This window comes from Molothrus ater, chromosome 27, assembly GCF_012460135.2.
Source record: "Molothrus ater isolate BHLD 08-10-18 breed brown headed cowbird chromosome 27, BPBGC_Mater_1.1, whole genome shotgun sequence".
Taxonomy (NCBI): Eukaryota; Metazoa; Chordata; class Aves; order Passeriformes; family Icteridae; genus Molothrus; species Molothrus ater.
In genome coordinates, this window is record NC_050504.2 from 1,930,825 (window position 1) to 1,955,317 (window position 24,493).

Genomic DNA, 24,493 nt, shown 5'->3' on the forward strand with positions numbered 1-24,493 from the left:
GGCCTCCTAATGAATCCCTGCTTTATTCTTTAGCTCTGTCCAGTCTCTGTTCCAGGTCAGCCTTCTCAGGGCTTCAGGGTGGCCTGAGCTGAAGGTTGGCTCTGGATTGTTGTGCTCAAGGACTGTGAGGGAAGGGAACCCTCTCTTGGGTGAAATTTTGTGTAAGACCAGGGAACTGGGGAGTTACTGGAGCCTGATCTGCCTCAAGAACCTGAAAACCCAACCTCAAGGCAAATGTTCTTTGAGCAGCTCTTCCCACAGAACATTTCCCTAATGTAATTCATCCCAGCACTCAGGGGAGATTTTACCCCCAGCTCTTCATTTCCCCAGCAAGCCTTGAATTCACAGCCTGCAGAACCCCACCAAAACTCTGATTTTCCACTTTGCGTGTGGTTTCCAGCCAAGCAGAGAAGCCAAGGCACACCTTGAGCCGAGGTCTCAAGGCTTGAGGTGGAACCCAAATGTTTCCTGCTCCAAACCCTGTCCCTGGAGCAGCCTCAGGAGCTCTAGGAGGAGCCACAACTAAAGCTCAGCCTGGATTTACACCACAGATCAAGACTCCTGTCCTACAAGTGTGGCATTCACATTTTCTGGAAAAATCCCTTTGCACAGGGTTTTTCTCCTGGGAAGCTGAGAAACCTCAGAGAAAAATGAAAACAATTCTGATCTCATTTGCTTCTCCTGTGTTTTGCTCATGTGGAATGTGTTTGGAGATTGTTTACCCACAGGTGATTGTTCCATTGCATTCTGCTGTGAGTTGTTTTCACTCTTTGGCCAATCAGGGCCAAGCTGTGTTAAGACTCTGGAAAAAGTCACAAATTCTCATTATTATCTTTTTAGATATTCTTTAGTACAGTTTAATATAGCATCCTTTAACATAATAGTATCATAAAATAATAAATTATCCTTCTGAGGACATGGAGTCACATTCATCATTCCTTCCTTCACCAGGGCACCCCACAAATCCAACACACAAGGACCATGGACAGTGTTAGGACAGAAATGAATTGGATTTTCTTGAGCCAGGATCACTGGACTGGGCTGGACAGAGGCAGCTCCTGCAGAGAAGCATCTGCACTCCATGGGCTTACAGCACTTCTGAGCAGCTCAGCTGTGTCCTCTGGGCACCAAAGGCTGATTTTGGCAACCTCCAGAGCCTCTGGGAGTGTCCATGGTGGTGCTGTCCCCCTCTTGTCTGGCTCTTCCCAACCCTCCTGGCATTGGGGTATGGGATGTCACAAAGGTGTCACTGCTCCCAAAAGGATGTGAAAATCACAGCCCCAGCCCCAGCACATGAGGGAAGAGTCTCCTTTTGGGTTTTCTTCTCCAAAACTGTGCTCCTGAGCATTGCACCACTGTTGGAGGCAAAGAGTCTCTTTCATATCCACTCTTTTTACATCCTTACTTCACCAACAGCAGCAGCCTGTGCCTCATCAAACCCACAAACGAGGACTTGGTGTCTGGAGATCTTAATTTTAGGTTTGTAGGGGTAAAAATGAGTAAATTGCAAGGAAAAGTAAAAATATAGAGACAGCCATGGCTTGGTGTTCTGAATAAACTCCCTGTCAGATAGACAACAGGTGAATTTCATTAAAAACTTATTAAAGTTTTAAAGTTTAATTTTTAGTTTAATTTTTAGTTTTAAAGTTGTTTTTTTAAAGTTTGTTAAAGGGGAGTTGGTTGTTACCAAACCTAATCAGGCCCGAGCAATAATCAGAATTTAAAACCACAATTGAAATATTTTGCAACAATAAAAAAAAAACCCTAAAAACCCAACAAGAAACTCCCCCTAATATCTAAGAGACCTCTGGAGGTAAAACCTGCCTTGCAAATGTGCCCCTGGCTGCAAGAAACTCCTTTGACATTATTCAAGGACCACTGCAAATTTCTTAATTATAAACCTCCACAATTTCTAGAAAGTAACTGCAGGAATCTTGAGTGAGTCTGTGACATAGAAATGGGATGAGAATAAAAAACCCTGAAGGTTTTATCACCTTTTGAAAAGGATGCAGAAGATCTGGAGCCTGAGCCAGGGTGGGGCTGGAGAGCATCAGGGAATGGTTCTCATTTAAAATTGTGAGCACTGGGAAAGGTGCCAGTTAGACTTGATTAGATTTGTAAGATTAATTAAAAGCAGACAGGTTCAGTGAATTGTGAACAAGACAAATTAGCAAATTAGCAAATCAGGAAACCCATCTTCAGAAAAGGAATTAGAGATTTTGGCTCCTTTATCAGGGGAAATTTGCTTTTCAGAGCATGGTCCTTTCATGTTCCAGGGGTGGCATTTTACTATTCTACATTAAAATTATATATAAAATATATTTTTTATAATAATTCTTAACATATATGTTTCACAGAATCAAAAAATAAAATGTAATAATTTCACACTAAAAATATTTTTAAAAAATTACAAAACTGCCACTAAAAAATGAAACATGCCTCTATAAAAAACACATGTTAAAATCCCCAAAAATCCCCAAAACTTACTTTTTTATTTCCAACCTAAAAACAAATAACACAGCACTTCCAGCCCTGGTGATGAACAGGCATTTCCAGGCCTGGAATCCCTTCCAGCCAAGGCTCCCAGTCCCTGCTGGGGATGTTTTGTTGCCTCAGCAGCAGCTCTGGTGTCTGGATGTGGGACTGGAGGGAGGTTTTGGGGTTAATTTGGGATTTCTGAGAAGTCCTGGGTATGGTCCCAGAAAGAGAAGGTTCATGGAGTGAGAGAGCTGGGGGCTCTCAAGATCCCTCTGTCCCAAGGGAAAGCTTATCCCAGGAAAAGCTGGAATTAATATTAAAAAAAAGCTGGAATAATATTAATTCCCAGGAATTAATATTAAATATTAATATTTCTAAAAGAATATTTTTTTAAAAGCTGGAATACCATTAATTCCTGGGAATCACTATTAAATATTAATATTTAAAAATAATATTTTAAAAGCCCGAAAAATAATATTTCCCAGGAATGAATATTAAATGTTAATATTTAAAAATAATATGTTTAAAATCTGGAATACTATTAATTTTCAGTAATTAATATTAAATATTAGCATTTAAAAAAATTAATATTAAAAAAGCTGGAATACTATTAATTCCCAGGGATGATATGATGATTATATTATTATATTATATTATATTGAACTGAGAAAGGATCTTACAGAAGGCCTAACAAAATAATAATTAAAAACTGGTGACTGACTCCTCAGAGTCTGACACAGCTGGCTGTGATTGATCATTAAGTAAAAACAATTCACATGCTGGATGAACAATCTCCAACCACATTCCAAAGCAGCAAAACACAGGAGAAACAAATGAGATAATTATTGTTTTCCTTTTTCTCTGAGGCTTCTCAGCTTCCCAAGAGAAGAAATCCTGGCAAAGGGATTTTTCAGAAAATATGACAGTGACACAGGAAAAATCAAACACCCCCTGAGTGTCAGCTAGAGGGTGAAATTCAAAAATCAGGAATGTGGAGGTGACAGTCTGGTCAGAGAGAGAGAAAGCCAGATAAGCTTTTCCATGAATTGGTCTGGGAACTTTTAGGGAGGCAGAGAGAAAGAATTGTGAACTATCTGCAGGTGGTGTTTATAACAAGTTGTTTTCCTCCAATGGTGTCATCTTAATTAACCAAACATGAGAAATGAGTTGATTAAATGACCAGTCAGGTCCACCTGTATCAGACCAGGGTATAAAAGAAGGGGTTCCAATAAATTGGCTTTAGGGGTTTGAGGGGGATCATGAGAAATCTGTGCTCGGATGGAATCAATGTACACAATAGAACAATGTAAGTTTAATAATTAGTATGTAAGTTATATAATGATAGAATATAGAACAAGTTCATCCCAAACCCATGGTGGAGCCAGATTTGTGTCTGTGCCCCTGACACCCAGAGCTCTCAATAAAAGCCCCTAATAATTCTGTGATTATGTCCTCCTGAATGCTAACAGAGTGACCTGGGGCTGTCAGGAAGAAGCTCAAACACCACCCATGGTGGCCCTGGCCTCAGCAAAGGGAGCCACAGGAGAGGAACCCGAGGGGATCCCTGGAGCTCAGAGTGGGACCAGCCAGGGCGGTGCAGCCTGACCCTACAAATGCCCCAGGACAGCCCCTCCTCACCTCCCTGCAGCAAGGAGTGAACCTTTATCTGGCAATTGTCCTGTGGATGTGACAGCCTGCTCAGAGAGAGAGAAAGCCAGGGAAGTTATCCCAGAGTGGGCCTGGGCAGCTTTAGGGAGCTGGGGATAAACAATGACAGCCAAAATATCAACAAAACAACATGCAGGGGGGTGTTTTTCTAACAATCTGTTTTGCTGGTTTTTCTCCTAAGATTGTTTGTAAATGGGTGTCTTGTTAATTAGAAAAATGTGTTGATTAAATGACCAATCAGTTCCACCTGTAGTGAGCTAAGCTATAAAAGAAGAGAGGATGAAATAAATGAGGCCTTTGCCATTTTGCCTTTTGTGTCATCTCTGGCTCAGGTGATGCCCTTTGTCAATTGTTCAGCACTGGAGAGGGGAGATCAGCCCTGTGCTGTTTGTGAGGGCCCTCCAAGCTGCCCTGAGCAGCTCTCACCTCCCCTGGTCACCTGCACCAGCCCAGGACCTTCCTTGCCACCTTTCCAGCCCCGTTCCAGCTCCTCTGCATCCTCCTGAGCTGTGCAGGAGCCCCAGGTGCCCCTCAGCTCTCTGTGTTTGAGGTGAGCCCAGCTGTGAGTTCTGTTCCTTCATGTCCCCATCCCCTTGATGCCTTAGGTTTTGGTTTTTATATTTTTTAGATTTTGTGCTGCTTAATGTGTGTGTTTGAGCTTCATATCATGGGATGGTAAATTCTGTGCACAGAGCAGGGAGACAAAAAATTCCTGCTCCAGCTGGGGACCAAGGACAAATGATCCAAATCTCAGGCACAAGAGCACAAACATCATGGGCTGGAGAAAAACAAAGATGGGACTGCATGGGCTGGAGCTGTAATTGGGCAATGAACTCCAATATGCAAATGGAGCAGAGCTTAAAAAACTTACAAAAAAAAAAAAAACACCCCGTGACCCATTTTGTGGGCATTTTGGGTTCACCTGGGGTTCATTTTGTGGGCATTTTGGGTTCACCTGGGGTTCATTTTGTGACCATTTTGGGTTCACCTGGGGTGTAGCCCTGGCTGGGTCCCTGTGCTGCCCAAGGTGGATCCGTTGAGGTCTCCTGATAAATCCCTGCTTTATTCTTTAGCTCTGTCCTTTATCCTTTATCTTTTGGCTCAGCCTTCTCAGGGCATCCCCTGCCTCTGTCCCAGGGTGTGAGCTCCTCCCTGACCCCATCAGGCTGATGGGGCAGTGCAGGACATGGGAAATCGCTGCTTTGTGGCCTCCTCTACCCCAGCACCTCCAGCTGAGAGGGTGGGGTGGCCAAAAATCCCCCCTGAATTCCCAGTGCTCCTCCTTGGGTGCCTTTACAAGTGCTTCACTTTGGCAAACGCTGCTTTTAGTGAAGGAGTCAAATAAGGAACTGGTTGCAATTAAGCAGCTTCTTCAGAGCTCTTTTGTGGCCACTTTAAATTTACTTCTGACTCCAGTTACAGGACAGAGATTTGTGTTTTAAGGGCAGGAAGGCTCTTGAGTGAGGCAGAGCCCTTCTCCCTGGGCTCTGGTGGCTCCAGGCTTGCCCTGGCCCTGTCCTGGAGACACAAGGGGTTAATTTCTGAGGGAATGAGACCCCCTGAAGGCCAGCAGTGTGACAGTGCTTATTGCTCTGTGCTGCCATGCTCTGGGAGCATTTTGAAGCTGTTGCTGAGCTCAGGACTCCACTGGAAGGAGTGAAACAGAACGAGCTCCAGGGCTGCTTCCAACCCAAACCACGCTGGGATTCTGCACTGGGCAGGACAAAACCAGCAGGAGATGTCACCTGGAGCCCTGTGCCAGGTCCTGAGGCTGTGCATCCTTGGAGATCTGCTCTGGCAGTGCTTGGGGCTGTCCTGCTGCTCAGGATCCACCTCAATCCCAGCTCCACAACTCTGCTTTCCATGGCATGGATTGCCCGTCCCACCCTGCAGGGATTCCCTCCAGCTGCACCTGGCTGGCAAAAACACTGAAAAACCCTTGAGGCCCACAAAACCCTTTAGAATCACAAGCTCCTGAGCACTTTGTGGCCAGCCAGGTACTCAGGGCTGTTTTCATGGGCAGCCCCAGGTCTGAGCCCAGCTTTGCCCCTCACTGCCCGCACCAGGAGGAGCTGCAGCCTGCTCTGCATGGCCCCACCACAGCTCCACATCTCCTCCTTCTCTTTCAGCAGCACTAAGCAGACAGCCCAAGGGTTGGACACGTCTCTGAGGGAGCTTTGTTGGCCTCAGCTCCTCCTGTCAGCACTCACAGGCAGCATTTCAGTGACCTTTTCCCATCTGTGCCCCGTTTGTTCCCCTCTCAGGGCTCTGGTGGGATGGCAGCATGTGAAGAAGGGTTGGAGCTGTGTCAAAATACCTCACTGGAGGTTACATCCACAGCCCGAGCCACCCCTGGAGCTCACTCAGAGCTGCCTGGACGGGGACAGGGCAATGTCAGGGCGTTTCCAGCATCCCAGCTGGGCTGAAACCCCCTCTTGGCTTCTCCATCCTGCTGCCACCAGTGGGTCTGGACCCCAGGCTCTGGGTTTGCAGCACAGGGAGCTGGGGCAGGACCTCCCTGCAGAGCTCCAGGGCTGCACTTGGGCTCTCCTTTCTCTGGACAGTGTCAAGGACCACGTCCTTCCCTGGCCCTTCCATAAAACACATCCCACAAACCCTGAGCAGCTCTGTCCCTTTGCCTTTATCCCCTGCACTGTCACTGCTGCCAGCTCCTGGCATTGTCTGGAGCAGCAGGAATATTCCAGCCACCCCCAAACCCTTTACAAGGTGATCAGACCCCATTCTCATCACTCTCCTTCTCCTAGGGCACACACAGACACTTCCTCCCCACCACAGGAATAAATAAACCCTTTTCTCCTTTCTGTCCCACAGCAGAAAGGATCTGTTTGGATGCTGCTGCCAAAATATTCCCAATCCAGCAGGAAAATCCCCAGGAAGGTGGTGCCAGCAGGACAGGGCACTGCCTGTCAGCATCCCTGGGGCTCTGCCACATGAAATCTCCTCCTGAAAGTCTCGAGTTTAGCACAGATGGGTTCAGCTGGGGGTGAGGGAGCCCAGGGCAGCCCCAGTGCAGCCTGCAGGACACAGCACAGGGCACCAGGCTGATGCTGAGCCCCACCTTTGCTCTCCTTGCCCTGTTTTGGGGTGTGCTGAACCCTGCAAGTGGGGCTCATCCCCCAAAGCCTCCTCTGTGCCTGCCTCAGGAGCAGAGGGTCAGGAAGACAATTGGAAAATTATGGTTTTTTAAGAGCATAGATATCACCGTGCTAGAGTCCACTACATCAACCTCATTTCCACAGAGCAGATACTGAAAGCCTTCCATGGGACCAAAGGAAACCTTGAATTGGTGTGCTCTGGGAGCATTGTCTGTGCCTGAGCACCAGGGAACCCTGGCCCAGGTATTTCTGCCCTCCTGCTCCCTCAGCCTTCAAGAAGCCCCTAAAACCCCACAGCATTTGCAACCTCAGCCCTACACGGGGCACCTCCTCACATCCCTCCAGAGCAACAGAGACTCTCTGGCACTTTGGTCTTGCCAGAATCTATAAAAATACATAAAAATACACAAAAATCCACCTGGATCTGTGGATGAAATTCTGTGCAGAGTGTGCTCGACTCCCTCCTCTCCCAGGGATGCTGCTTGCCATGCCCCTGCTGTCCATGCCCTACATCCTCTGTATTGTTCCTTTGGGGTGAGCCCAGAGGGCTTTGGGAGGAGGGGATGATGGGGCAGACACCTGTCTGCAGCATTTGCTCCTGCAAACAGGCACAGGAGACATTTTGCTCACGGGGGACATTTTTGCTTCACGGGGGAAAACGAGACCTTTTCATGGAGAAAAGAAAAGAGACTTGAAACGCTCTGAGACTTGAAACCCTCCTTGATCTGGGCATCAAATCCTGATTTATATCAAAGCCTGAGGCAGCTCAGGGGCTGGTGGGATGAGCTGATGCCATGGTGAGATGTCCCTGCCCCAGGCAGCTCAGCCCCAGCCCTGGCATCCTGACCTGTTCTCTGCATGCCCTGTGCCCAGGTGGGGCAGAAAAGGCATGGAAGGAATCAAAGTGCTGCTCTCTGTATTTCAGGAGCCTCCCCTGCCCAGGGCTGAGGGCCTGAAGTTGGGCAGCCACGCTCAGGGCGAGGAAATCATTTAATTCTCCAGGAAAACCTGCTGTGATTTAGCCATTTCATGAACCTGCGGAGCTTTGAAACGCTTCCTGAGCGGGGACTTCTCATTGTGCTCTCAGTCTTTCTCCTCTGGAAAGACAAATTCTCATCCCAAAGTCCACGTTAATAAATGGATTATTTAAAAAAAAAATTAAACAATTCGTATTTTCCGTCCTGAATTCTAAATATTCCCAGACATGGCAGTCCATTCCCAAGTTCACTCCCACCTACTTCTTGCCATCTCCATGTTGGCACTGAAAGGATCTAATTCAGTAATAAAGAAGAGAGACTTTTCTGGAAAGGCGAAAATAACCCAAGAATCTCAGTAGCACCAAATTCCACCATCTCCCTCTTTTCCCTATGGATCATCAGGCTCACAGCCCCTACCTGGCACATACAGAAACTTAACAAGAGATATTCCAGCAAGAAATCCTACATAAAGACAGAAATAAACTGAAACATTCTGTTATGCAACTCGCTGGCTGCTGGATTTTAAATGACCTGGAATATTTAATTCTATATTTCTTGTTCTAAAGGGCTTCCAATTACATTTTGTTACTGTATTCATTTATAGAGAATTTGATTTATTTTTAAAATAAGTAACTCAGGTTACTTATCAGCCTCATTACAAGATACAACCAATTCTGTTAAAATCTATTTTTCTCGTTGGTGCAAGGAAATTAGCGGCATTTCCATAATTAAAATGAACAAAATCCACCTTTGAGCAATTTTACTAATGAATGTTTTCTCAGGTGCCATTTGCGTTATTTGCCGGACTAAATTCACATGACAGAATACAACAAAAGAAGGGAAAGAAGTCCAAAAAACCGCAGCAACCAAACAGAAAATGGAATTAAATTTTTTTTTTAAAGGATTAATCGCAGTTTCATGGAAAGGAAGAAAATCCCTGGGGCAGAGTGATGGGAGAGACAAAATTCCCATTGCACAAGGAAATAAAACCGCATCCTTTCACATCTGAACCAAGAGCCCATCGCCACAGTGCCGAAAATGGAGAAATTAAAGACTGGTAGGGAAGCCTCCATTTGTGCAAAGGGAAACCCAGGCATGGCCCTTTCAAAATAACCCCCAAACTTTTCGCAGATTTCATTAATTACAGGTCAAATCTGAAGAAATTACGCTTCAACTCCAGCATGCAGCTCCGCAGGGCGAGGGGTGAAAAGGAAGGAACACACAGCTCCCATGGCTAATAATTAATGAATTCATTAATCAATCATAGGGAGAGGAAGGGCGAGGGGAGGAAGGAATCTTACCACCAAATTGGGTAACCGGCTAAGACCTTTGTGCCATTGAAGAGAAAAGACAGAATTAGTCCAAGCAGGTGGTAATCCATCAGTCCAGGCTGGTGCAAGGGGGAAAAAATCGCCGCGAAGTTTTCAGAAAAACATGAAGTGCCAAAATGAAGAATCCCCCTCCTCCCAGGAAAAAAAAAAAAAAAAAAAAAAAAAAAGGGGGGGGGTAAAAAGAGTGAAGCCAAGTCCCTCGTGGCTCGGGTGACTTTTTCTGGCTTGTCAGAAACACACCTCTCCAAGCCTTTCCCCCCGTAGATCATCCAAAAGCGTCTATTAAAAAGTGCAGGGCTCGGGGATGTCAGCAGGCGGCCAATCAGACCGCATGGCCCAAGGTGAGGGATGAGGCTCAGCCCAGGGCTGTCAATCACCCTCTCCTCCCCCTCCACCCCACAACTTTGTTCCGAGCCTGGCTGCCACGGACAAACCCTCTGTGCACCTCACTCCACTGGGGCACTGCGATTTGGGGTGAGGATTTTCAATTTTTAAATGTTTTTTTTCAATTTTTTTTTCAATTTTTTCTCTTGGAGCCCAGGATGTGCTGCCCCTGAATTCCAGGACTCGGCAAGGTAAGGATGAAGGGTGGCTGTGGTGAGGGGTGGCTTAATCTCACAGAGGGAGTGAGACAGAACTTGTTCTTCAGATGGACAGGGATGGGGGCACAGAGGGGCAGAAAACCCCTCTGCTTGTGGCAATGTGGGCAACACTGGTGAGAAAGTTGAAATGAAACCTGCAATGCCCAGGTTTTCAGTGTGTGGGGGTGATGGATGTAGGGGGGAGCAGGGGCAGCCTGGATTTCTATTGAGAAAAAAAATGCCATGTCATGGTGAGAGGGGAGCAGGCAGCAGAAGGGGACGTGTCCCACGGATGGATTGCTTGTGAAGTGCATCTCTGGATGCAGGAAGATGAAAATATTATCAAAACCCCACACATGTAACAAAAAAAAAAAACAACCTAATCAGTTTCATGATTTGCAAATAGACCCAACAAAGATTTTACTTAAAAATCCTTGTTATTGGGTAGGGAGCCTGTTTGAACAGGAGCTATTGTGCAGCCAGAGGAGATGACTCGACAGAATGGGACAAAGAAATGGGAGAAGCCAAACAAGTTGCTCTTTCTCCTAAAGCATCTCAGCAACCACAGCTCTGTTGCTGCCCTGGTTTGAACCAGCTCAAGATCAGGTGCTTTAGGAGCAGCCAACAAATCAGTTTATTTCAGAGCCATGGCAGTAATGGAGATTCAAGGTCCTGTCTTGGGCACCTCAAGGCATCTCATGGTTTTGAGAGCTCTAGACCTCCTCTGGATCTTAAGGCTCTGGGCACAAACAAATTCCTCGTTGTGTTTAATCACACACTGGCACAGGGAAGCTGTGGCTGCCCCTGGATCCCTGGCAGTGCCCAAGGCCAGGTTGGAGCAACCTGGGATAGTGGAAGGTGTCCCTGCCAAGGCAGGGGTGGAATGAGATGATCTTGAAGGTTCCTTCCAACCAAAACCATTCCATGATCCTGTGACACACCTGCCTCTTGCTCCTGCCATTCTGGGTTGCCAGTTCTGCCTGATTTTGGTGTTTGGGTGCTGAGTTGGGGCAGTGCTGTTCTCAGAAGGGGTGGGTGCTGTCCTGGCCATGGCACACAAGGGAGGACACAGCAGCTGCTCACATTTTCCCTCTCCATCACTCCCTGCACCTGCTGCAGGGACTGGGAGCCCAAATTTCCCCAGGCTTGCTCCAATGGCCTTTCCAGCTGACTGTGACCCACCATAGATATGAAATATTCTTGTTCTTTTAGGGGGTTTTGAATCCCAAATATTCTTGTTCTTTTGGGTGTAGCCTGCCCTGGCAAATCTTCCTGGAACCCAGATGGGTTTTATTGAACTGGTTCTAAGAAAGCAGCAATTGTCCAATGACATTTGGGACACGTGGATTTCAGCTGTAAATTTAACACCAGCTGGAAATCTTCCCCACATCTTGACATTTACTGCCCATGTTTTTAACCATGAAGATGGAGCTGGTGTGGAGCTGGCCCAGCCAACTTACCCAGCCCTAAAGAGATTTTAGTCACATTTTGGGGTTAGTGTGGGACAGGAAATATTCCAAATAGACCTTTAAGGTATCACCCACCTGTTCTGGAGCTTAAGGGAGTTTTTTAGGCTGGATGAAGGTGTCCCTGTCTGCCTCATCCCAGGGCCAGGGAATGGTCCCAGGCACTCTTCCCTTACTGCCTAAACAAAGCCCTGGGCTGTGTGAAATGCACTGGAGTGTCTGTGAGCTGCTCTGGCAAAAGCAGAACTGGAAATGCTGCCCAGGTTTGTGCTGGTGGATGCTTTGGAGCTGCACAATCAGAATAAGGATTAAAAGTACCAAGGGACAGAACTTTTGTCATTGAAGTGTCACTGCTAGAGAGGCAGCAAGTGAGAGACTGGAGTGAGATGTCTCAGGTGATACTGCAGGTGGCTGAGCCCATGGGAGAGGAGAAGAACCTCAGAAATTGTTGTTTTTTGGTTGTTTTTTTTGTAGAAATCCAGTTGGGGAAATCAGAATTGAGGAGTTGTTTCTGGTTGAGGACCATGGTCAAGGTCTGGGTGGACCTGGCAGTGCTGGGTTGATGGTTGAACTTGATGATTTTTAAGGTTTTTTCCAACATCAGTGATTCTGTGGTGGCTGAGATGTTCCTGTCCACCAAACATTGGGGAAAACAAAATGCTCCTGATCCATTTCTGGGTGCTGCAATTTATAAACCAAATAATGAGCTACCAAGTGCTTCCTCTGCAGGAACCAGGAGGGAAAGTGACCCCAGCCCCAGATTCAGAGGTTTATTTGCTGCTGTGGTGGGACAGGGATCTCAGTGTGCTCCAGCAAGAGCAGAGACACAAAGCTCCCACACACTGATGTGGCCATGGGCAGGTCCTCAAAGATGCACAGTGAAGAGCTGATCCCAAGCACACTGAATTCATGGGAATGGCTCTGAGGAGGTTCCTAGAGATGCTCATCCCCCCCAATCCTTCCACTTCTCCATTCCACTGCTCTCGGAACATCTGTCCCAGCACCATAAGGAGTTTGTGTTGCCCCACCTTTGGGGATGAGATTGTGTTTGGGCTGTGTTTTAATTGCTTTGGGTTGGAGATCCTGGGAGCAGAAGGTCCTGCCTGTCCCTGATCTAACTCCAGGAGACTCTTGGCTCCCAGTTTCTCCCGGTTTCTCCCAGTTTCTCCCAGTGAAACGAGCAGAAAAATGATGCCAGCTCTCAGCTGTGTCAGCCTTGATTCCCCAAGCCTTGAGGCAGCAGACAGGGCTCCCCAGGGAGGAGGAGGAGGACCTGTCTCCCAGGGATGAAGACTCCATTGGCAGTGAAGGGAACAGACTCACTTTGAGTCTCCTCTGATGTGAAATGAAAATCTGATGCGTACATGCTAAAATTATCCTGGGCATATTTCATGCTAGCCTGAACAAATATTTATAAGTTCTACAGCAAACATTAATTTTAAATGTAATTTCTAAGAGCAAATGACAGTTCCCCAAAAGAGTACAATTTCAAAATTTCCCTCATAGATACCTCCTTGTGCTGCTGAGTGACAGTTTTATTAACTGAGGGTCTTTTCAATCACATCACTCTGTCTAGTTTGGCAATATTGACTCTCAGAGCCCAGTTTCAATATGCCCAGAAATGAAAGGAATTGAGGAAGTCAGAGGTTTGGCTGCTCAAGAAAAGCCCTGCTGCCTTCACAATGTCAGCACAGAGGTCCTTGTGTGTCGTGGGGACATTGTGGCACTGCTGGAGGGGATCTTTGGTTTATTCCAGCAAAGGAGCATTGTGATCCCATTGGAAACGTGCCTCTCCTTCCCCTTGGGCTCTAACTGTGCAACTTTGCCTTCTTTTAGCTTTTCCTCCTTTCTCCATCTGAACCCACCAGCAGGAAGACACCGGGTGCCTGGGGAAGGTGATGGGACCATGGAGACTCCTGGATTTGTGCTCAGCGTGGATTTCAACCTGAGGAACCCCTGAGGAGCTCCAGGAGCTCAGAGCCCTCCTGGTGGAGGGTCAGGGTGATGTGGAGGGAACAACCCAGACCTGACAGGGATGGATGAGCTCTCAGAGGGGCTTCAGAGCCCTGGCTCAGAGTTTTGGGGATGGCAGGGGATGTAAAAGCCTGTGGTGCAGTGAGAGGGGTCAGAGGGCTGGACCTGCAGGGCCACCCCAGGTGACAATGAAGGGTGGCACAGGTGGGTGCTGAGGTTGAATTTCAGGTCTGGGCAAGGCCAGGAGCAGAGCTGGAGGTGGATCTCTTGGGCAATGGTCTTTTAAGGGTTAGCAGGTCCTAAAACAAGCTGGGTTTGATGATTTGAAGACCTAAATTTTGTTGTTAGAGTCTGAAGTGGAGGTGAAATAGGACATTAGTACTCTGATGCTCATCAGGCCTAAAGTTAATAATTATAGAAAAGGTGAGGAAATCCTTCCTCAAAGCCTGAAGAACTGTCTGGCTCCTTCCATCTTCAACTCCTGAAATCCTGAGGGCTCTGTTTGCTGCTAACCTGTGACAGGTAACAAGAACATTCCCTTTGAACTTCCCTGTTCTCGTTTTTCTTGGGAAATATCCTCCCTGCAAATATCCTTTACCTCACTCCATTTATTCACAAACTATTCTAAGTAGAATTCCTCCACTTGGGATAATTTTTGTCTGCTAGTGATGGTAGAAACTCTTTTCAGACAATTTCCTCTAATAGCCCAGTCTTGTGGCCAAAGCCCTGGGATTTCCGTTTTGGTTTTTTTGTTTGTTTGTTTGTTTTGGTTTTTGTTTTGTTTGTTTGTTTTTGTTTCTTTTTTTGTTTTTTTTTTTTGGGGGGGTGGGTTTTTTATTTATTTTTAATTTTTTATTTTGGGTGGTTTTTTATTTTTTTGAGTTTTTTGTTTTGTTGCAGTTTTTTTTCTTTTTTTTGTCTTTTTTAATCTTGTTTTGTTTTTTTTATTCCCCTTTAAAAAAGAAAAACAAAAGATATATTTTTGTTAAAATTTGGATTTTTTAAAAAAAACCAATATATATATTTTTATTACAAAGGAGAGGTTGCATTTTAAAACATCAGCAGTGTAACCTGCTGTAGAACCTGTTCTCAGATCCAAATCAAGAAACTCATGTTGTGTTCTCAGCTTTCCCAAAGAGCTCCTCACATGATTTTGCTGGCCCAGGTTCTTCATCTACCCCTGGATTTCTTGTAAACCTGAGGAAAAATCACATTTTCTGTGTGGATCCCATTCATTGCTCCAGGAAGGAGCTGCCTCCCCCTCTGTGCAGCCTGAACTGGAACACCCAGGAACCTCAGGCTGGATAAATTCTGAGCAGAGGAGCAGAACTGGAAGCCCAGATTTCATTTCTTTTGGGCAGAAAAAGAAGAAATGGAGCTGCCCAGGGTTCAGTTGTTCTTTCTAGTCACAAATATCCCCTGTGGATCATAGGAAATGAGGGAAGTGGAAGTGCTGAGTGCTCTGAGGACACTTCAGCAGCTACAGACTGTCAATAAAAACACCTTTTTTTTCATGTCATCCACTTCAATTCCTTCAAACTCCATTACATTTCAGATATTTGCTCTATTTTGCCAAGGAGATGTTAAAAAAAAACCAAAAAAACCCCCAAAAAACCCCCTAATGAAGGCCTAACACTTGGGTTTTAGTGGCTATGGCAACGTGGAGCACAGAGAGTGAGCAATGAAACCATCTCAAACTTCAGGAAACACAAGGACTTTATTATGTTTGACTGGAATAGTGTTGGCATCATGTGGGGTCACTGCTCTGGGCTGACAGAGCTTGGGTTGCAGCTTTAAAATGTTCTCTGTTCACCTCCTGCTTTTCTGCCCCTGCTCCAAATCATCCCCACTCTCTCCTGGAGTAAAGGGAAATCAAGTCTGGTCCTCCAGGACACTTTTCCCATCGGCTTTTAGTGGGAAAATCATTTCCAGATGCCATTTAGGGCTCTGTTCAGTCTTCATGTGAGCCACTTAGGACAGTCCAAGGAAAGGTCTCAGAAAGAAAAGGTCTCAGAAGGAAAAGGTCTCAGAAGGGTTTTTTTTTGCACAGTAATTTGATTTTTGCACCAGTTTGAAGCAGTAGCTGGGGATCCAGGGGAGAAATGAGTGGGATGAGCAGAGCCCCAGCTGCCAAGGTGCGTGTGAGGGGTTTGGGGTGGGCAGGGCTGGGTGAGGATGTGCCAGAGATGTGACAGCTCTGGGGTCTCCTGGAGCAGCTCCACTGCACAAAAAGCTCCGTAAGGGTCACTTTGTGGTGTCCCTCTGAAGCTGGAAGTGAAGGGAAATTTTCACCTGGTGTTTGGGGCAGCCTGGATCCATGGGAGAGGCTGAGCTGCCTCTCAGGGCTGCAGTAAATCTGATTAATTGGACGAGCTGAGCACATGAAGGAACTATGCCCCAGGTCCTGGGCTTGTTGGAGGCAGCTCTGTCTACCTTGACATCTGCAGGAATGCATCCCAGGGAAGGGGGAGGGATGGGGAGCACAGCAGCAGAGTCATTCCTGCCCTTCCTTCTCTCCTTGCCCAGCACTCCAGCCCAGCAGTATCCTGGAATTTGGTAAAAGAATGAGAGCAGCTATTTTTTGCTGCAGGCTGTGATTTTTTTTTTTTTCCACGATGTTGTAGCTGGAAATTGTGGAGCCCTTGTGATGTGGGTGAGTGGAGGAAAAGGAGATTCATGGATTTCCTTGTGGCTGGCTGGGAGTGCCCTGGAGCACTGTGAGGGTTGCAGAGCTCCTCCTCACTGAGCTTCTGTGCCCACAGGAAATATTCCCACCTGGAATGAGACTCAAAGAATGTCCTGAGCTGGAAGAGACCCCCAAGGATCATCCAGGGCAGCTCCTTGACTCTGTTACTGTAGGACACAAAACAACATGAGTGCACACACTGCTGCTCTCGAGGTGAAAAAATGATGGAAGTTTAATTTCTGACTCCAACATTTATAGATTTCCAAAAGTGGCAGTGGATTGGAGGGTGAAAGTGTCCCCTCTCCAATGACACTGGACAAACCAACAGTCCATCAAATTTCTCTTCTTCTATAAAAGAATGCAAAACAATAAGTTATTTACAGAAAGTGTGTGAGAAAGTTTGTTACAAGAATGTAAATATCAGAAGATTTAGAAAATCTTAAAAAATCAGGGCGACAAGACACCCCAGCAATCTCACCCTGGGCATCCCTGGCAGCGCTGTCCAAACCCTCCTGGAGCTCTGGAACCATTCCCTGGGCAATGCCAGCACCTCTGGGGCAAGAACCTTTCCCTGATCTCCATCCTAAACCCCCTGGCACAGCTCCAGCCATTCCCTGGGTCCTGTCCCTGTCCCAGGGAGCAGAGATGGAGCCTCACTCCCCAGAGCCCAGATCTGCCCCCACCCAGCCCTGGCCGTGCCCCTGGGGAGGTGGCACAGCCAGCATGGGCAGCACAGCACAGGAGGAGCTCTGATCCATGGGGTTTGCTTTTCCCTGGCTCCAAACCCCTGCACTCCTGTGCCAGGGAGGGATGGGTGGCACAGGGCACATGTGGGCTGTGCCCTGCTCTCACAGGGTGCAGTGAGTGCTGGGTCTGGCACTGCTGTGCCAGGGCAGGGGCTCTGCAGGTCCCCAAGAGCCCCTTCAGCCCCTGGTGCAGGAGGGGCTCTGCAGAACAGGGGGGGCAGGGTTGGGCTGGCCCAGAATTGAAGTGCCAGGGCTGGGCTGGCCCACAATGGAGATGCCAGGGCTGAATGGAGGTGCCAGGGCTGGACTGGCCCACAATGGAGATGCCAGGGCTGAATGGAGGTGCCAGGGCTGGGCTGGCCCACAATGGAGATGCCAGGGCTGAATGGAGGTGCCAGGACTGGGCTGCCCCAGAACAGAGGTGCCAGGGCTGGGCTGGCCCAGAATTGAAGTGCCAGGGCTGGGCTGCCCCACAATGGAGATGCCAGGGCTGAATGGAGGTGCCAGGGCTGGGCTGCCCCCTGCCCCTCCCAGAGGCCCAGCCTGGAGGGAGCAGAGTCCCCATTTCTGTCTGAGCACTCTGGGGATGGGCTCAAATGCAAGGAGCCAAAACACCGGGCAGGAAGGAAATGGGACAGGGAAAATATCCTGGTGTGAAGCTGGGCTGGGCTTTGCAGGGCTTGGGCAGAGTTTGGGCTCAGCTTTGCCGGGCTGGGGCTTTACTGAGTTGAGGCTGAGTTCAGACTAGGGTTTGCTGGGTTGGGGTTGAATTTGGGCTGGGCTTTGCTGGGCTGGGGCTGAGTTTGGACTGGGTTTTGCTGGGCTGGGCATTACTGAGCTGAGGCTGAGTTGGGGCTGGGCTTTGCTGGGCTGGGCTTTACTGAGCTAGGCCTGAGCTTGGACTGGGCTTTACTGAGCTGGGGCTGATTTTGGGCTGGGGCTGAATTTGGGCTGGGCTTTGCTGGGCTGGGCTGAGCTTTGCTGGTGCAGGGCAGCTGTCTGGGGGCTGCAGGAGCTCTGGATGCTGCCCAGCCTGGTGGGGATTCAATCCAGGAAGTTTTAATGACACAACAACAACAACAACAAAAGAGGAAAGAGGGGAAAGGAAGAAAAGGCTCCTGCAGGGCTGGTTGCCACGGAGACCCCAAGGAAGTTTGAACCAGTCCTGCTCTTTTCACAGCCTCCTTTGAGCCAAGGAGGGAATTATGGCTGGCCATAAAAGGGGACATGTGGCCCTTTGCTCACAGGGACCGGCCTCTGCAGTTACGAGCCTTCGGCTCATTTTCTCTCTTGTAATTGTAAAAAAAAAGCCCTCCTGCAATTATACATTCAGATCTTAGAAAATAAAAAAAAAAAAAAAAAAAAAAGGAGGGGGGAATCTAGGACAAGTTGTGCATCCTTTGCCTTGGGGGGCAGATCTCTGCCTCTTGCAGCCCATTATTCCCCCAGCACAGCCCTCCTCCCCTGCCTGCTCTGCTCCTGGGGAATGTTTCTGTGCTCAGGGCTGGCCAGCAGCTCACACTGTCTGTCCTCACACCAGCCCCAGCTCCCCAACAGCCAAAACCTGACTTGGTTTGGAAAGCCAGGTGTCTGCTAAGGAAGGCTGGAGCCTCCCTTGAAATGGAAAATGTAAAACCCTTCCCTCCAAATTATAATTATTAAATTAAGGGGCTCTTGGGCAAAGATATAGGAATAAGAATAACAGTTCTTTACTAGGAAAATTTAAAATAAAAATGCAATTGTCCAAAAAAAGAAAAAATACACTGCCAGAGTCAGACCATGCCCTGTCCCCTGTGGGTCAGGGGGTGGCACAGCCCCATCCCATGGGGGCTCAGCCCTCCTGCAGTGCCAGCTGTGGCTCTGCTGGAGCAGGGATCCTGCACAAGGGGGGAATTTTCCTCTGCAGCTCCAGGGCTGCTGCAGATGGGCCTGGGCTCCCTCTGGCCATGCAGGGCAGCAGAAGTTGCTCCTCTGGCAATGCCCTGGGCAAAGGCTGCTGGGCTGTCCCAAAGCTCAGATTGGATCCAGGTAGGAATGTTCCAAACCTCAGATTGTATCCAGGTAGGAATGCTTGAAATCTCAGATTGTATCCAGGTAGGAATGCTTGGCTCCTCCCCTGGGCGGAGCATCTCCCCATGGGATGATGGAATTGGATCAGCCATGCAGGGACACTCAGTGGCCATGGACAGAAGATAATTAATAATTAATGGCCCATGAACAAACAGATCTCCTGGAGGGAGGGTTGGCTGTGGAAGAAATAAATAAAACTGCCCAATAAACAGAACTGCCCCACCTCTAGCAGATGGCAACAGAACACACACCCAGCTAAATCTTTCAACCTTAGACCCCATCAGCCACCCCACCCCAGTGGAGAACCTCCCTGCTCAGGAAGAACTGACCTTTAATGAAGGCAGGTTAATATCTTTAACTGAAGAGCAGCTGCATCAATTGGCACTCAGCTGGACAGATGTTTGCAGGCAGGTTTGTGCTGCCTTTGGCAGATTGGCAGCTGGATCTCCTCTCCCACTGCACTCCCTGGACACACCACCCCGCATCCCACCCTGCTCCCAGCCCCTTCCTCCCCAGCTCCTGCCGTGCTCCTGCTTTGCAGAGCAGCTGATAATGTTCAGGCTCTATGCTTAGCACTTCTGCAGGGCTTTTCCTGCTCTCTTCAGACAAAAATAAAAGGAACTTGCACCCCTCAGTGTCTCAGCATCATCCTTTCCATCCCAGGGCTTGACAAGTGTGCCACCCTTGGAGGACTTGCTGCAGGAGAAGCTGGAATTTCATGGAGCTGAAAAGGTACCAGAGCTTCACTTTTGATGCCTGTAAATCCATTCTGCTCCATAACAGGGCAAAAAAGCCAAATGGAGCATCCCCCATCAGTGTGGTCCTCTCTGTGCCCATCCCACAGTGTTCCCAATGCAGAGAGAGTGGTGGGAGCTCCTCAGGTGAGGGCTCCTCAGGTGAGGGTTCCTCAGGTGAGGGTTCCTCAGGTGAGGGCTCCTCAGGCTCTCCTTGGTCACTGCTCTGGCTTTTCTGTCCCTGTGTCACCACAGCCACATGTTCCCCCCGGGGTTACCCCCTCAGCTACCCTGGTGTCCTGTTTGTGGAACTAAGGGGTGAATCCCAGCTGTAAAAATAACCTTTATTAGGGGGAAAATCTCTATTTACCTCAGTACCACATTTATTCTACTGCTCCCTTTGTTTCATTATCACATTTTTGGTGGAAAATGTGTTCAGGAGGGAGAGTTTCTGTGTGTTGGAGCAGCATCCCTCTGTCTGTGATCAGTGTGAGTTTGGGATTCAGAAATGGCACATCTTGTGTCCTGCTCACCCTTTTGCTGACCCTCAATCACTTGAGTTTCTCCAAGATTATCTTAATTTGGCAGGAAGACTCTCTAAAATGCAGAGAGGGTGGTGCAGTTCCTCCTGCTGAGCTGCAGAGCAGATTTGTCCCACCTGAGCTCCCTGTCCTGGGGAAAGAGCTTGGCTGGATGGGGACCTTTCCAGGAGAGCTGGGGACAGTGGGACACAAGTGCCACCCAGTGGGCTGTGACACCACAGAGTCACAGAGCTTTGGGTGGGAAGGGACCCTGCAGAGCATCCCATGCCATGGGACACCTGCCGTGATCCCAGGTGGCCCTGTCCAACCTGGCCTTGGACATTCCAGGGATCCAGGAGCAGCCAGAGCTGCTCTGTGTCCATTTGTGGTGTGGCTTGGAGCCCTGGGTCACTGATTGTCCCCTGGCCCCACCACAGACAAGGCTGGGCTGTCCAGCAGAGCACAGGCACAGGGGCTGTCCCCAAAAACAGTTTCCCCAAGGCTGGGGGCTCCTGGGGAACTGGGGTGTCCCAGCTCTGAGGATGCAGGAGGACAATCAGTCTGGAAGAGCCACAGCTGAAGGACAAGCCTGTGGATGGTCTGCAGGCCAAAGGACTGAGTTAGCAAAAGAAAAAATTGATAAAATATGAATTTATCCATAGCAAGGAAGAAAGCAAGGCTGTTAGCATGGAAACAAAATAGACACATAAAGGATATTTGCAGTTAGAAGATACTTGCCTTAGTGAGCAGCATACGTGCCTTAATAATTTGCTGTAAACTCATGCCAATTAATTCTTGACATTAATTGCTTTGTACCAATAAAATACAATAAGCTATTGCTTTATCCAATGAATACAATCAGCTGTTCTGATGTAACTAATGGCTTATGATCACGCTTTGTTAGGGCTATAAAATTTAAAAACCACCTTGTAATAAGGAAGAAGCCATTGTTGTCACTGCACAGGTGTGGTGGTGTTCGAGGGTCCCCAGGACGAGGGAGGAGATGAGAATCTTGACTCCATGTTTCAGAAGGCTGATTGATTATTTTATGATATATATTGTATTAAAAGAAAACGCTATACTAAAACTATACTAAAGAAAGAGAAAGGAGACATCAGAAAGCTAGCAAGGAAAAATGATAATAAAATCTTGTGACTGCTCACAGCCTCGACACAGTAATAGTAATAATATAGTGTAATATAGTATAATATAGTGTAATATAATAATAATATAATGTAATATAGTGTAATATAGTATAATATAGTGTAATATAGTAATAGTGTAATATAATATAGAATAATAGGTATAATAAAGTAATTAATTAGGCTCCTGATAAGATGGAGTCAGATGCATCATTCCCTCCCCTAGTCGGGGGCAGAGAATATTGTGTAATATAGTAATAATATATTGTAATATAGTATAATATAGTGTAATATAGTAGTAGTGTAATATAGTATAGTAATATAGTATAGGATAATATAGTATAATAAAGTAATTAATTTGCCTTCTGATAAGATGGAGTCAGATGCATCATTCCCTCCCCTAGTTGGGGGGAGAGAATATAGTGTAATATAGTAATAATATATTGTAATATAGTATAATATAGTGTAATTTGGTATAATATAGTGGAATATAGTAATAATATAGTGTAATATAGTATAATACAGTAATAATATAGTGTAATATAGTAATAGTGGAATATAGTGTAATATAGTAAATATAGTGTAATTTAGTAATGATATAGTGTAATATAGTTATAGTGTAGTATAGTATAGTAATATATTATAGAATAATATAGTATAATAGAGTAATTAATTTGACTTCTGATAAGATGGAGTCAGATGCATCATTCCTCTCTCCTTGTTGAGTGGAGGGAATGTTGTGTAATATAGTATAATATAGTAATAATATAGTGTAATATAGTGTAATATAGTGTAATATATATATAATAGAGTGTAATATAGTAATAGTGTAATATGGCATAGTAATACAGTATAGAATAATGTAGTATAATAAAGTAATTAATTAGCCTTCTGATAAGATGGAGTCAGATGCATCATTCCCTCCCCTCGTCGGGGGTTCCCTGCTCATACAATTACCGAACCCAACACTCGGAAAGGGGCGGTGGGGTGAGTCGGGAGGGCCGGGAAGAGCAGCAAACACCTTTGGCCAGCTCTGGAGCATCCCGGCGGAGCAGCCGGCCATCCTCGGGGCCGCAGTACCATCTGCTGGCAGCGCCGGGGATGGGAGAGGGGCAGCAAGCTCGGCTTTACCCTCACTCAAATCAGGACTCACGTTTTCTGTCAGTTCGGTCCAGTTTAACACGTTTAGGTTGCAAATTTAGAGTTCAAATTCGACGCATCCCTGCGAGGGGGAGGTTTCGGAGTGGTAAATTCGGGCTGTGATGTTTTTCCATCTGCAGAAGGAAGGAAAGAAAATCCCCAGACAGAGCGAGCCCACTTTGCCTGATTCATGAGGAAGGTTCATAATAATTCCTTTCCTCGGTTCCTTACTAATCTGTAGCTTAAATATTAATTTATTCAGCCCTTAACCTCTTCTTTTCTGGGTGTGCATTACATCAGCACGCCCTGCCTTCCCTCTCAGCCCCAATTTATTCCTGTTCTGTCCTTTTCTATTCCTCCCAGCGCCGTGCTTCGCCTCTGAGCCTACCCCAGCTCCATTTATTTGCTGAAGCAATAGCAGATGATCGATCTGAGGCTGTTTGTAGTTCATTCCTGCTCTCAGAACCCTCCAGTCTGGCATCCACATCCACTTTGTTTCCTCTTAATCACTTCCCTGCTCCTGTTTGTGCCCTCCGTGGCCGTTCCACAGAGCAGTGGCTGGAAGGAAGGAAGCCCAGAGCACGTAGCCACTGGCCCACACGCTGTGGCCAGGAAACTGTGGTTGGCAGCAAACCCAGAGGACTCAAAACACAGCTCCCAAAAGCATTTGTTAAGTGACATGAGTTAAAAAATGATGCAGGACTTGGTCCCGTTCTTGGAACTGGTTGAGGATGGGTAAAGGGCAAGGCAGGCCCTGCTTGGCTGCACTCCCTGGATTTTTGCTCCCCTCAGCCTGACTCATCCACCAATGTGCACCTGATGGATGAGGAGTGTGTTCAGTGCTTTGGGAATTACAATTTGTTCTTTCTCTGCAAAGCCACCAGCTCGTCCCGGGGCAGCACCTGGAGCTGCAGGCCTGGCTGGGCTCGTGGGGGAAAGGATCCAGCTGGAGCTGATAGTAAAAGATTTTAAAATCACAGAAAATTCGGGGTGTTAGAAAGAAAATTAGGCTTAGTAGGCCCTGGGAAATGTATTTGTATTTTTGTAAAAAAATACATGTAAAAATGTAAATGTATTTTTCACATGATCCTGTATTTGCCAAGTCATGTGAAACTGCACCTGTGTAGTCAGTATATGATAAATGATATAATTGTTAGATGTGATTAAATATAATTTTTGTTCAAAGAATCATGAGAAACTATGTTAGGAGTTTGAGGAGGATCACAAGAAACCCATGCTTGGATGAAATCAATGCATAGAACAATGTAATAGAACATTGTATTGTGATATTGTAATATCAATAGAACAATGTAAGTTTAATAATTTATAAATATTAATACAATATTAATTAAATATTGATAATTAAGATGTAGTTATATAATGATAGAATATAAAACATGTTCATCTCGAACCCATGTCGGGTCAGATTTGGGTCTGTACCCCTGACACCCAGAGCTCTCAATAAAAGCACCTGCATAGAATCATTTTGTGCTTATGTGTTCCTGAATGCTAACAGAGCCACTTGGGGTGAGCTCAGCTCAACCCAGCCCAGCCCAGCTCAGCTCAGGTGAGCTCAGCTCAACCCAGCCCAGCCCAGCTCAGCTCAGGTGAGGGCATCCTCTCTGCTAAAAGCTGGATGTCCACCCAAACATCCCCTGGAACCAGCTGGGGCCCACAGAGCTCTCCATGGACTGGTTCAGGTCACTGATGGTGCAGAATTATGCAGAATGGTGTCAAACAGTGCTCAGGGCTGCAGCTGGGAGCAGAGGGGATGAAGAAAGGACAGGGAGAATTATTCCTCTTTAGGCAGCACCAGGCTCAGTTTTTCATTGATTCCCTTCTTGCACCCCAACAGCTCCTCGT

The 24,493-nt window shown here is 47.0% G+C and overlaps 1 protein-coding gene across 1 annotated transcript in view; it reads right to left on the bottom strand.

Annotated features, from left to right (window-relative positions):
- The window catches only part of WNT3 (Wnt family member 3), a 32,173-nt gene extending 22,553 nt beyond the window's left edge, over positions 1-9,620 (bottom strand). Inside the window, exon 1 of the mRNA XM_036398875.2 lies at positions 9,541-9,620. Within this exon, the coding sequence (XP_036254768.1) occupies positions 9,541-9,620 (80 nt within the window). The remainder of the gene's footprint in view (positions 1-9,540) is intronic.
- Between the last annotated feature and the right edge of the window lie 14,873 nt (positions 9,621-24,493).